Genomic DNA, 14310 nt, shown 5'->3' with positions numbered 1-14310 from the left:
TTACACGAATGACGGGGGGAAATTTAATTAGCTCAGGTGGGTTGTGTTGTACACTGAGACCAGCGGTTTCGTTGTAACCGTTCTGTGATCGATCTCGGTGACACAACCCTATGGTTGGTTATGGACGCGCGGCAGTGTGGGCCTACACAGGTGTTCAACAAAGCCAGCAGACAATTGCGCAGCTTTGACTGACCTTCCATAGAAGAGGTCTAAGGGATTGATGCCGGCGCTCAAAACATCTCTTCCACAGGCACTTAGAACAAAACACTAGTGGAATCAAGATTTCGCTGTACAAAAGGGTCGACAAGCGAAGGCGTCCTCGCAGAGGTACAGAAAACATCGTCAAACCACAAAATTTACTGAAACCAACTTGAGCACATCGCAGCCAGTAGAGAAAGAACCGTATCCGATGGGAGAAATGGATTAGTAGATCCCGATTAAGACAATTTTGTTTGTACAGTCGCACGTTTACATGAATACGTGCTTTGTGGACACTACCTGGATACCCGCCTAGATGTGGAAACAGCCGTGGCATACTTAACCAAAGGGGCACTAGTTACATTTCCGCTCGTTTCAAGCCTTCCTGGAAAAAATTGGTCATGATTTCTTCTCATCACATTTTAATCCAGTGACTCGGTTTCGGTCAACTTTTGTCCTGATTTTAAAGGCGCAAAACATCTGAAGTCACTATAGGAAGACATATTGCCTGGTTTGGATGGTCGTCCATAGCAGCTGTGACAATCCTTCCGGACCAGATGAAACTGATGCAACGCCATTATTAGGTTGTAGAGATGAATTCGAGGGGAACTGCCGTCTACTCGGGGACAGCTAGAACCCCTGTTCACTTTCAGTCCTCTCGAGTATTTGAGGGCACCGTGAAAGACAGGGGTGCACGTTGGATACAATACGAGTGACATCTAGCTGGAATTTGTTGATTATTTTAGCCAAATAATGATTTATTCAACCGAGATTTCATCGCACAAGTGAAGCCAATCTATCCTGAGAAGCACCGTACAGCTGCTTTATCCTTACTGAGAATCGCCAGCATCCCACGAATCTCCATGGCAATTCAAACTCGCAACCTGCAGACTAGTCTTACAGCTACAGTATTAACGAGTACTAGATGCACCCGAGTTATCCCGTCCGAACAGAGTAGGAAGTTCGCTCTTGAAAGATGTGTGACCGCTCGAACGCCAACCGGTCAATAACTCAGCAAGCAGGAATTCCTGGTCAGGTAGTGACACTTTACACCAGACGCCAAATCCCGAATGTCTTGTTCGTTGAAGGATTTATTGAATTTGTGTTACCCTTGTTTCAAGTAATCCTGTTCTGACAGAGCAATTCTGTTGGTCCGCAGTAAATGGAGGACAACAGACTGGAGTTCTGGCGAGTAACCTACCAATTTTGATGTGAAAACTGAAATGAAACAGAAAAGCCTAACATTAGCATCGAATCAGTCCGTGTTAGAACAAATATATGGAGGACGTACAGTGCCTTCCACAGTAGAGGAAGCACTCAGTGCATGATTTTAGGTTCGACTCCCATGCTGATCTATCCGGTTTGGCAATAGCCTAAGCACTACTGCCGAAGATCATTGAACTATATCTTGTCGGTGGAGCAGTGTCTTCCAACGAAAACTATTGCACAGGCTAAAAATAAAGGCAGTAGGAAGCATCAGTACCAACAGGCATGAGCAGAATACGACTCAGAAGCTTGTGACGTTTGCCTAAATGAAAACAGCGTAGAAAACAACCCTGGAAACGATTGAACCGCTGCTAATCAAACGATTATATAACCCTGTACTGCGAGATGTAAAACACAGACTTTCCATTGATCAATCTATCGTTTAAAGGCAAAATGGAAGCAATAGTAGAGAGAATAAACACTTTTCTAGAAAGAAAAACTTCAAAAAAACCCAAAGCAAAAGATCTTTTTTCACACTGGTTCCTTGACCGATCGAAATGAAGTAGATGAGAGCGGAAAATTCTACCAGGCACGACGGATGGAAGAGCGGTGAAAGTACATGATTTTGTTCAAAAAATAGTCGACTCGATGTGGAAATAAAACCATGTGAATTGGAAAACACCGCAGTTCGAACACCCGTGAGTGGCTAGTAAGAGTGATTGAAGTCAAATCTGGACACCGATTAACAGATTGGAGAAAAGTGGACCAATCGGAATGCATTGAACAGACAGCCACCGGGAAGGGGAGCACTCGAGAAACATATTATCTATGAGATGGAAGAGAAAAAGACATTACCTGGTTTTGAGAAACTCTATCCTTTCTGTGACAATGAACAGCAGTTGAAGGACGGAAACCATTTGATCTGAGGCTGAAGGCGTTTTCATGGAACAACAACAACAAACAGATCCCTGAGTATTTGAAAGACAACCTCCCACAAGTGAATGCTTAAAAGGCACAGTGAACGTTGGAAACCCAATGTTAAGTTTCCACATCCGACGGAACGGCTAGCGTAAGTGAGAAGCAAAATGAATCAGAACGGACATCAGGTCCTTTGATGGTAGTTCGTGAAAATCAAATTGCTTTCATATTTACCTTGGTAGTCCGCTATCACCATTCGTCCACATTCGTCCTATCCCCCTGTTTCCGTAAAACGCATAAAACGGACGAAGTAGCTCATTCAAACGTATACGTGTTCCCTACGGTGCATGTCTAACCATAAAGCGCCATACGTTTGCATGATGTTCTTCTATCCGTGCTTGCTGTGAGCTATAATGTAAAGCCATAAGTATGGTTGCTGTCTGTGTGAGTTTAGTTGCAAACAGACCAGATCTAAAAGCTAAAGCGTGATATCGAGTATTAGATCCCCCGACAGATCAAATGCTTCTTCCACGGTGTGAATGACCTGGGGGTATGACAGCGCTGGGATTTCATGGAGCTTCCATCCCATAGAGTGGACGTACGTCAAAAGGATGAATGGTTTAGTGTTCTTTCCACGTTCACGTAAGCTGTGAATTCCACCTGACTAGTTTAAACGACCCGAGATTAAGGCGCAAAACTACTGACCAGAAACTTCATGATTCGGAACCAGCTCTGGCTTTTCTATCGCCCTAGTCTAGGTTCGGGCAATCTGGCAGTATCTCAGACCCAACGGCTCCTTCCAATTGCATGGTGCCTATGAGACTGGTCAATCATATAAAACCGTGTATGGCCAAGAAACACAAATGGCTTTCGTGGTGCGTTCACGATCATAGTACCCGGACAACGGTTGTGAGATTACTCATCACAGTAGATCATACTATTGAAAACTGCAATGTGGAATTGCGATCCAGAACACGTTTCAGCGTACCTAGTACATAAAACGTCATCAAATGCCCAAAAAGAAACCGTTCGGAAGATCTTATCGGCCATTTACTCTCGAACTGGTTCCAAGAATGGTGCTATTCATGGGGGCTGTACTGCAGAGATTTTGTCAGTTAAATTTTTGTTAATTCACAATAAAAGCAAACCACAAGCAGATCACCAGACATCGAAAGAGTGACCATACAAAGTAGGTGAAAACGTGATCTACGGAACGGATTCAAAGTGATGATTCTACTAGGCTGATACTTTGTTGCGATAGTCTAGGATTAACTGACATGCGCCCATAGTAAAAATGTTGGCATAAAGACAGTATTACAACAAATATTATTCAAGTAGAAATACGGTTGGAGGATTAACTGACATGCGCCCATAGTAAAAATGTTGGCATAAAGACAGTATTACAACAAATATTATTCAAGTAGAACATACGGTTGGCGGAAACCCGGGGACTGCGCTTACCTGATGAACCCCAAAAAGGGCGAAACCGGTCGTGGGCTGTCGACGGATTTTCAGCACCTTATGAGTAGTACATTACAAAGATATTATTACTAGTTCTACTGCTGATGGCAGTCGGAAATGGCACGAACTTACCCTTCCACGTTCACCTAACGGGGCGCTTTGCATATATTGCTGCAGGGCTGTGCATAGTCCGAAATGCGAGGCCAAGACACCAGCATCCTGAATAATAATACAGCAAACTTGGTTTCTCTTGAGAACCGTTTCTGATAGCTGACTGCAAAACTGATCTGTAGAGAAAAACAAGCAGATAGATGTGATAATAGTAAATCTCCACTGAACAGGGATGTGAAGAAACACGGAAGTACGCAAAACTACCGAATTCTTCGGTCCAAGTATGAAAATAAAAAACAGATGAGTATGAATGGACACGGCTAAGCTATGAGAAGTAAGCACTGAAATATGGCTACCATTAGGTTTTGCCACAAAAATGACTTTGAATACAGTCTTGCACGATGCACTAATCGTTCATAAGCATGAAGATGACTTCACTGAAATAGAGGTCTTCGCAAAAGTTCGACTGAACTGCGAATCGAGTATCGTGACTGTGACTTTAGTCAGTTGACTGAAACACAAGCACCGTTTAGTGGTGAGTGGTTGTTAGCGAATGCGAGCACATACACTTTCGCTTTCTAAAAAAGCTAGATTCATGTGTACGCAAACAGGCTTGACACCTTTCTAGATCTGGTTCCCACAGTGCACCATTACACTGATTCTCCTTTAGAATAAACATCCAGGGGACCGACGAAAATCGTCACTGCGTGAAAAACGTCGCCTCTAAAGAAGGGCTTCGTTGTAACGAGACCATATCAATACGAAAGCCGGGGTGAAGAAGATCGTCCACTCATGATACGGTTTCTCTTTTAGTCCTCCAATTCATATTTTGTTGAATCAACCCACCAGACGGCTTCCAAATGTTTACCGAATTGGTCATTCTCAGTAAGTGTGCCAGAAAAAACTAAAACATTGATGCAAATCAGCTTTGGATCCCGCATCATCATCAGCTGTAAAATCCACGTATTTGCAATACAGTAGTCCTAGCTGCCACAGCCTCGTTTACCGATGATCTGTGGATTAGGTAGACAGCTGTACATTGGAGGCGGGAGCTGATACAATCGACGCGTAAAGACAGAGTTGTCAGTGAACTTTTAGTTGGGGAGACTGGGAGGGGGAAACTATGCATTGAAGGTGGATCGAAATCCCAATCACACACAGAGATGATACCCTGCAGAAAGCTTTCATGCCGATACAAAATTCGCGTTGGAAGAAAATTTAAAAGAATATCTGTTCTTGGTTGTGGTGTCGATAAAGAATGTAGCGCACTGGAGACGATGATTGGAATAGAGGAAAGCCGGGCATTAGGTGACTGTGCCACACTTGCTACTGTATCCACTCCATTTGTCGGCGCATCCGTCACTGGCCAGAGTGGCCCAGCTAATCTTCCGTCAGCATCGTGATTATACTGTACATGAGCAGCTTTTCATGTCAGACACTCAAAAGGTTTTGAGAAAGCCATGCCCGGGATGTGGCAACTTTCCAGAATAGGATGTAACCACTGCCCAATATAAAATGTTCAACTGCCGATCAATGACAACCATTTGCATCATATGAGAGGCCATCAGGTACGGGGTCCATGAAGAGACTAAAACAACTTGACTAAAGAAAAGGAAACCTTCAGCACTTACCGGCGTCAGTAATTATAAGGTCGTATTCTAAGAGATTGCTGTTCACACACGGAAGTTGTACGACTCGAAGCGTTGGGCACTGAATACTTCGTTGACTGGTCGGCCTGGAAACGATAGAGTAACAACCTAAAGGAGTAATACATTAACTATGCAAGATACACAGGAGGATCAGTTGAGAACTATACCAATGGAAGGTGCATTTGAATGAAATCCACCTTCGTTGTGAATAACCATTTACGGTGACTGTTAAACCTTTCTAACTTTTTTTTACGATTACGCTCCACGGAAATCGCCTCTATACAATTGCATTTGAACAGTAAGGCCTAACTGCAACAACCAATGATAGGGCCGGCCAAAAACTGCCATTGCAGAAGGGCGGATGCGGCTATTCCATGATTCAATAGAAACTTCACTAAAAAAATTCCCGTTTATTCATTAGAATGAGATAAAAACAGCCTAGCTGTTCAACAAAACCTGTCTGGTCATGTATCCTATGTAATCGAACTGACCCGCAGTATTGGCAAAAATTGGATGCGTGTTGGTCAAGCTTGATGGCAAACTGGTGAGCATGTACGATCTGAAACAAGACAGACTTGCAATGTACAGTGAAGAAAAGTGAAGTAAGAAGAAGTAAGGAGAAGAAAGCGAAGTAAAAGAAAAGGAATATTTTTGCGATAGTGGTGTTTTGCTTTCCGGAAATACGCATTTCCTGGCTTGGTGACCAGTTGTACCGATGAGCAATGAAAAATGGATACGTATGACGGATATTTTGCGACTGGTGCGCAACTTCGGATTTATACAGCATGGAATGATGGTACCTCACATTGCAGAGCTGGTGCCTAAACCGTTTCCTGAGCCTGACAGTTCTTTTTCCGCGGAAGTTAACCTGCGTGTTGTGGATATGAAAAATCGCCAAGCTCAGCGAACGGTCTACTCACTGGTCTCGAATGTCTTCAGTACTAAAGACAGCTTTAATGACAGACTTTGATGATCGCATATCCCTTTCTTAATTGTACTCCATACAATTTTGAACTTCATTCATGGAAACTGGTCTTTCTCAACCATTCGGAGCAAGCATTTTGAAGATTACTGTCGACTTCCTGAATCTCTTGTTCTCTTGTTTTTTCACCTTGTGTGACCAGGTTGGCTAAAAGGGAAGATAGCTGCAAAGGTCACTTCACTCAGTCTTTCAGCTATAAAGCATCCGTCGGTTTTGTCTGAAACAGTTCTAGTTACCGGAAAGAGACACTGGGAGAGATACACTCAAGCAATCAGGGCGATGGTTGATAATGAACCAGTCCAGTTAGTTGAAGAAACAGGAAACTGAGCATCTATGCTTTGACGGCCATGGAGGGCCATTGATGAGTTCAACCCCGAGGACTCCATCAAGGGAGGCGACAGTTGTCAACCCAACTCATTTTACTGCTTAGTGCAATCACACTGCGTTCTCGGGTGATAAGCCGTTCACCTATCGGCGGCTTTGGCTCAGCACACAGATACTTCAACACATCTTGACAGTTATCCCTACTATATTAGGCCAAGCGGTCATATACATGCAAGCGTACACGTAAAGGTTTACAAGTCTGCGTCGGGTGTGAGGGTCGGCATAAACGGCTAGAGAACTAGCGAAAGCAGAACAAGTGGTATAACCTAGATGAATAAATTCGGACATTATTGGGGGCAAAACGAAAAGTATGTCAAATGTGCCATATTTATTTAGCCGCTATGAACGAATGCAAGAACACAATATGGCGGTTACACAGCTGCACAGCAGCTTCTCTACCACCCCCATTCAAAAATGTCGAACTTGATTAGGTATCGCAGTGACAAGGACAAGTGAATAGTCTGATCATAGGGTGACAACTGGATAAAACTTTATAAACACTACGCACAGTACCAACCATTACGTAGGCAGTCACAGAGCCATTTGCAGTTCATACAAAAGGGTGCGTTGAAATGTCAGGCAGATGAAATGGAGGACAACCAAGGTACATCTATACTGGCACATCACTTCGTAGGAAAAACAATACTATGATGCGGTTGTCGAAACCGGTCGCTCAAATAGAAATTGAGACAGACCATAAATAAGAATCCACGCCAATTTCGTTCTTACGGAAAACGGAAAGAGCGGAATAGACCCCGATCCGGACCCACTTCCGTTTTCGAGCAGATCCATATGGCCGATGTGGGATCCGAAGATGCTTCACGGTTAGCAGTCAGCAAGGCGGTGACCAAATGAATACCAATGCGAAACCAACCGTCGTTTTGATCTTCCAAACGAAGAACACAATCGGTTGATAGTTCGGAGGCGAAAACCAGGGTGTCCGCCTAAGGCAGCATATGGAGAAAATACCGTTAGTGAGTCAAGCGTGGTAAGAAATCTAGAGAACGACGTCAACGATAGCACGTTCACATGTTTGACTGTCATGTATCGAGGTAAAGTTCTATTTACTGGTCGAACAGGACACTGATCCACTAGAAGACAGCTGAATATGGATATCCAACAGACATGAGATGAAAAGTGTACACAACTTCACGCTGTATTGTGAGGCCAAGAAATCATTTACGAGGTGGCATCCCAAAGTCCACCACGAACTAACAATCAGACCAGGATGCCATTTTCGAATTGTGTCGAAATATGACAAGCTAAAAAGGGAATTTGACGCGAAAAAACCGTCAAGCCACTAAGTAATGGCTAGCACTTTCCATCTTACATAGATACATACCAGGTCAAGGTGTGTAGGCGAACCGGTTTGGAGGAAGTATGTTCATGGTTTGCAGTCTGGCGGACCGAATAGTTCTCTCAAACATTAGAGCACGATCGGGTCAGTATACAAGTGCACTTTCTGAAAATGTCCCTACATGAACTTACAGCATCCTAGCCTGGAAAGACGGACAAAGTCTTAATTGATCACTGCTGCGTGGATCGGGGACCAGACCAATGGCCAACAAACGTAGCTGAGCTGCAAACGGTACAGAACAGTCCCATGGCTGATTATGTGCAAAAAGTGTTCTTTACCAGAGTTTTGAGCTCGCAGCTCGGTTAATTTTAAGTGTTTATCGACGTATTCCAATAAACAACACGCGCTACAATTGGAAGCAACCGCTATTCGCAGTTTTTTCGAACCCACGGTTAATTTCAACTCTTTCAAATGTGCTTCCACTAGTTTTACTATTTGTAGAGAAAGGGAGATCAAGCGTTAATTGCTCACGGACAGTAAAGTGATGTAACGAACAGTGACTTAGACGGGACGCCCAAATTACACGAACCATTGGAAGACATCCAGCAAGTAGGAAGAATTCGTTAAAAAAAGGTAGTCAATGGCCATCGAAATGTTGGAACGAAGTCAACATCAGAACTGAAGCATGATATCCATCCACTATGCAAACCGCGATTCACAACCACACGTTGGATCAACAACGTCCATTGTAGAGATTTCCACTGACCCTGAATTCAAACGCTACGTATATTAGGAGCGCTACAACTTTATGAGCTGGGACACAGCCAACAGTTTCGAAACTGAACTGCAGGAAGAATGCGTTTTGAAGGGAGTGCTTGGTTGCATCTGTTACAACCAAGGTTTTTTTCAGGATGACGTGCTCTACAGACACGAATGCTGACAGTTTTTACATGGGTAAACACCAACGGACTAGCTAGAAATTTACAAATCTTATTACGTCTGAGTTGCAAGGCTAAATGGGAGTTCTACCGTGCTGAGTCTTTAGGACTAAAAAAATGTGAGACCAACAGACTTGGGATCCAAATATCTTGAAATCCTGTGCTTCTTTTAGTGACTAATTGCTGAAACTATCCAACAAGCTAATGCTGTTCCTTTTCACGTTGCAAAAACGGCGCTCTGTTAGCGTGAACACTAAATAAATGCCTGCAGCAAAGCACACAACGCGTACTCATCAGAAAAGACTTGTCGAAAACCCAGGTAACAGCAAGCAAAATTGCTATGTTTCATCACCACCCTGTACATCACTTCGGCACTGTAAGTACACCGGATTTAGTAGAAATGCCGGATCACAAAAGCAGTGGGGACAACTTGGTAGCACTCCACTTGAGACGTATACCATTCATAGAGCTTTGATAATCGTACACAAAAGAGGCGAGGCTAACTGTAGCTCTCCGAATGAAGGAAATCGCCTAGCGATTATCCCTAAGACACTTAACGTACAAGGGAAGGAGCCGAAATGACAGTGTTGTTCAAGCAATCCAAACTCACTTCATGCTGTAAAAACGTCACGCCTGGCCATATCGGACCCAAATATTGTCGACAGTTTGCGACGAATGTGCGCAGGCAGACAACTGGCGAATTTACGGGCGAGGCATTATCCCGGGATTTCGTAAGATCGAGCGCAGAATCGTGTTTTGCATCCATACACGTGCCAAGAAGATCCGGAGCTACCTGAATATCAATGAAATCGAAACAGTCTAGAAAATTTCGCAGATGAGCAAATGAAATCGGAGATCCAAGGAAATAAGCAGTACTAAAAATAAAAGGGTAAGGTGACAGATACTAGTTGTCGAGATGACAAAAAATGGTGTAAAACGGAGAGCCTACGGTATACCGACAAATATGTCGCGGCACTCCCAAAACTAAGGCACCGGTGAATAAAATTACTCATGTAGGTGGTTACGTCTCTTCCAAACTGATAGACGACTATGTGAATTCCGGGGAAGGTTAAACTCACTTGAAGCCACCATAACTTAAGCATTGCGAGGGGCGATGCAAAATCAGCACGCCAGTTCTAAAAACGGTCTGCAGGATTAAAGTGAGTTCACTGTTACTTTGTGCCTGTGTGAAATGATATCCGGAACGCACGACCTCCAGCGCTATGAAAGCATTGCACATTTGGCTGGAATAAGGAATTGATAATTCCTTACTCTGGTGGTGTTTAAAAGCGAGTCCAACGTCTGACCAGATGACTTGCTTCGACCACCTGGGAAAACTGAAGCAAGTGATTTGCATGCCAAATACTCATCCGTTATCCTGTTGCACACGCTAGAACCTGTGTCAGTTTTGAGGAATCATGGTTTGGGAGAGGGCTTCAACACGGGTGTGTCAGTGACAGGGGAATTGTGTTAACATACATTCGCCCGAAACAAACGTTTTTCCGATATCAAGAGGACAAATTCTGACACAAAATTCCACGACACCCAAACACACCCGCCTGACCACCAGACTCTTCAACTAACCTAACAGAACCTTTACTTATTCATGCAGAACTACTGACCGAGAAGCCACACAACCCACACCATTGTTCTATTTGAACATCATCATCATACATACTGTTCTATCTAACTGCTCAATAAGCCGCTTTCCGGTTCTCTCACCTCAAGTGTATAAAAAAGAGTAACCTGCGTGCCTTGAAGTCCTCCTGTTCACTCGCCATCCGTTCATTACACACTAACAGTCCATCCAAAAGCTTTGCGTACATTTGTTGAGCTTAGTCTACTCCAATATCTATGGGCCGTAGAGATAGAGAAACCGCTACAAGGAAACTGAAGACTATTACAGCTGCTTTCACTACTTAACAGACAAAGCGACAGATTAGTTATTTTTCAGGGCAACAGTGAAACAAATGTGCTAAACACTCCTCACAGTTATATTGGTCCTTGGTGAGCGTTCAGGCAATGAAGTGAGCGTAGCGACATGGTTCTGCAACGATGCCGAAGAACTGCTTTTCACCTTTTTCATATGTTTTTGCCCAGCCAGATGTTCCCGTAATTGATCGCTTGAGTTAAGACGAACATTGCAGAATTCGCAATAATTTGATCCGACAGAACCAAGAGTTTTACTCTCAGGTGAATTGACTTCGTGGTCACCTATCGAATCTGAGCGCAGACTTGCACCAGGGTGAACCTGTCTACTCATTTTAAATGGTGAGAGCGAAGACTTGTCTGGGGTGAGCTTCTTAGGCTCTGGGATTGATGAGCAATCCTGTCCGACAACACTAATTCCGTTACAAACTGAGAACCGAAAGCAGTTCGCTATGTGTCGTTTTCCGGCTTCGTGGGCTTGCAGTTGTTGTCTTGTGGGGCAGTGTACGTCGCACAACGCGCAGCTGAAGGTGGAGGACATGCAGCAGCTGAAAACAAAGGGACAAAGGTTTCAGAGATCAATTAGAAGCAAGGCCGTCATGAAAAAAACTGAACCTCACCATGAAGCCTTGTGCCCTTCCGTGACTCGTTGAGCTATACTGGAAGATGTCTGTGTGACAGAGTCTCTTATACGAGGTTGGTCAATGGGTAGACGTCTGATCAACATAGTCTCCTGGTCGGAACGTGTGGCAATTTGTTTTTCAAGAAAGTAAATGCATTGGCGTTTCCTGACGAACACTTCTGTCTTGAGGTCAGTCTTTTGAGTCAAACGCTTGAGTTGAGGACTCCATTATCCTCCTCTCTAGGTCTAGGAAACCTGGCAGTATTCCCGCTCACATAGAGGCATGAATTACGTGTTTACAGATAATCACATGCCACAAAGGCTGTCACGTGGTGCCATCAGCCGGGTCACCTTACTTGCTGCACTCAGCGGGGCGAGTAATGGAAAGCAGGCCACTGTTGACGTCTCCTTTCTTTCTCCACTTGCTTGTCCTTCCCCCTCCGTAATCTCGTTAATAACTATCTACTTTTAGGACTCTTCTGTAAGGACTGACGACTCCCATTGTCTTGCATCGGTCTTGGCTGCAACACGCGCAAGTCAGCCGAAGCCGACAGCCTCAAACATTTCAAAATCAATCTTCAAGCCTCGTACTTCCATAACTTCCCAGTGTGCCTCCTAATCAGGAAGACCTCCAGCCCAAATTGCTCAAAACTGACAAGTGTTCAGTTGGCGTCTGTCTGATCTACTTACCTGCATCTGGGAAAAGTAGACTGTCCCGATAAATCGGTGATAGTGACGATTTAAAAAACAGCCAGCAGTCATCACAGAGCATCAATCTGACTCGTCGTACCAAGACTCTTAGCTTCGCGTGTCCTGCACCATCTATGAAGCATTGATTCAAGGGGCTGTATTGACTAAATCTTAAAGCGCACGCACGTCATACGTGTAATCAAACCAAAATTTCGGCAGACCTGGATGACCCAGTCCATCTTATTCNCAGCGTGTTTCCCTTAACACATTCACAGAAGGAATGAAATATTGTGTCCACGTGTTATATTACTTGAATCGTCATAATTCCGGGGGCGTGATAGTATAGAATGAGCTTTCAAAAGACCTTGTTGGACAAGTACGCCAACTGTCTCCATTACTGTTCGATTTTCCGATTAACAATATGAGGTGAACGCTGGAACGTCTTCAAAAGCTTGCGGTTGAAATGGCTCCTGACGAACACACTATGGATCTGGAATATCGTCATAATCACCACCATCAATTATAACCACTATAATCATCATCATCATTATCATCACCATCATAATCATCATTATCATCAGCGGCAGTAACATCAATGTTGACACCGCTGCTTCACTGCCGCACAACCATAAAGCTCATACAATTACATTTAAAACCGTACAGTGAAAACAAGAGAGGACGTACTGACGCCCTATGCCAAGTATTCTGAGGTGGCTACACATCCAAGGGCTCAATCAGACGATCTGGAGAAAAACTGAAAACACAAACGCTTATGAATCGGACCAGCTACCGTTTCATGCAATGTCCCCACTCAAACTGTTCAGCACAATGTATAAGCTATAAGCCGTGTACCACAGGGCCATTTCTTCCAGCTGCTAAACAACCGACCACCGGAAAAGGGGACATACAGCAAAGTCCTGGCTAGTTCGAGAACTGGGAAGTCGCGTATTTAAGGCGACAGCTTTTATCCACGAGCGCCATTGATTGAACGATGGAGCTATTTCTGTCAGCCATCAACCATTGGTGAGTTCAGTCCCTGGGCCCCCATCCAGGGAAGCGGCAGTTGCTAACCTGACTAAGCTTACTGGTTAGTCCTTTAGTACTTCGTTGCCAGGTCGTACATTGTCCACCCTCGGTTGGTTCCAGTCAGCACAAGGCTGAGCAAAAAGAGCTACTGAGGCAGACGGTCTTCAGGTGTGCAGAGTACATGTTCCAACCAGCGTAACGTATGAAACGTGAGAAATTCATCCTTCGCGGAGAGTTCCTTCTTCCTAAGATAATCTAGCGTACCTCAGCATTATTAGTCCGATGTTCCCACCAGGCCCGACCGATGCTTCGAAGACACCGATGGTCAAACACCGACATCTTTCGTATGTCCTCTGCGCGTAGGGTCACGTTTCTGATCCATAAAGTAGTATGGATCGCACCACTGTGTAAACTCTGCCCTTGACACGCAAACTGAGTCACCTCGGTACCGCAGGTGTCGGAGGTTGGCAAAAGCTGTCCTGGCCCTTCCTATTCAGGAGATAATCTCATCTCCAACCAGTCCACCGGAACTTTTACAGTTGCCCAGATAAATAAATTTATCTACCATGTCGATCGCCTCACCTGCAAACACAAGGTGTGTGTTTGATCCAACCTAGTCTTGTAGCAGCACTTCACACGTTGCAGGTGTGAAGCACATACCGAACCGTGCGGCACAGTTGTTTAAGTTATTTAGAATCGTCTGCATTCGAGAAGGATCTGGGGCGAGATGGCCAAAGTGGTTAGAGCGAGAATTTACTGACCAGAAGGTCCGTGGTTCGAATCCGACCTCCGCCACTCGACTTCCCCTGTCTAGGCTTGGGCAACCTGGCAGTATCCCAGCCCTCGTGCTTCCTTCGGGTAGCATGGCAGCTAGGCACCGGAAGGGTGCTACAGCTGAA

The 14310-nt window shown here is 44.5% G+C and overlaps 1 protein-coding gene across 1 annotated transcript in view; it reads right to left on the bottom strand.

Moving 5' to 3' along the window:
- Positions 1 to 1831: 1831 nt before the first annotated feature.
- T265_08017 (hypothetical protein) overlaps positions 1832 to 14310 on the bottom strand; it is a gene marked incomplete at both ends in the record, with an annotated part of 30258 nt that continues 17779 nt past the window's right edge. The window contains 6 exons of the mRNA XM_009173704.1: positions 1832 to 2230; positions 3916 to 4070; positions 5526 to 5629; positions 7639 to 7853; positions 9755 to 9937; positions 11135 to 11621. Coding sequence (XP_009171968.1) covers positions 2147 to 2230; positions 3916 to 4070; positions 5526 to 5629; positions 7639 to 7853; positions 9755 to 9937; positions 11135 to 11621 — 1228 coding nt within the window. The remainder of the gene's footprint in view (positions 2231 to 3915; positions 4071 to 5525; positions 5630 to 7638; positions 7854 to 9754; positions 9938 to 11134; positions 11622 to 14310) is intronic.

This window comes from Opisthorchis viverrini (genome assembly GCF_000715545.1).
Source record: "Opisthorchis viverrini unplaced genomic scaffold opera_v5_197, whole genome shotgun sequence".
Lineage (NCBI taxonomy): Eukaryota > Metazoa > Platyhelminthes > Trematoda > Opisthorchiida > Opisthorchiidae > Opisthorchis > Opisthorchis viverrini.
Note: the sequence above shows the minus strand (reverse complement) of the source record. Positions and strands in the feature narration are given on the sequence as shown.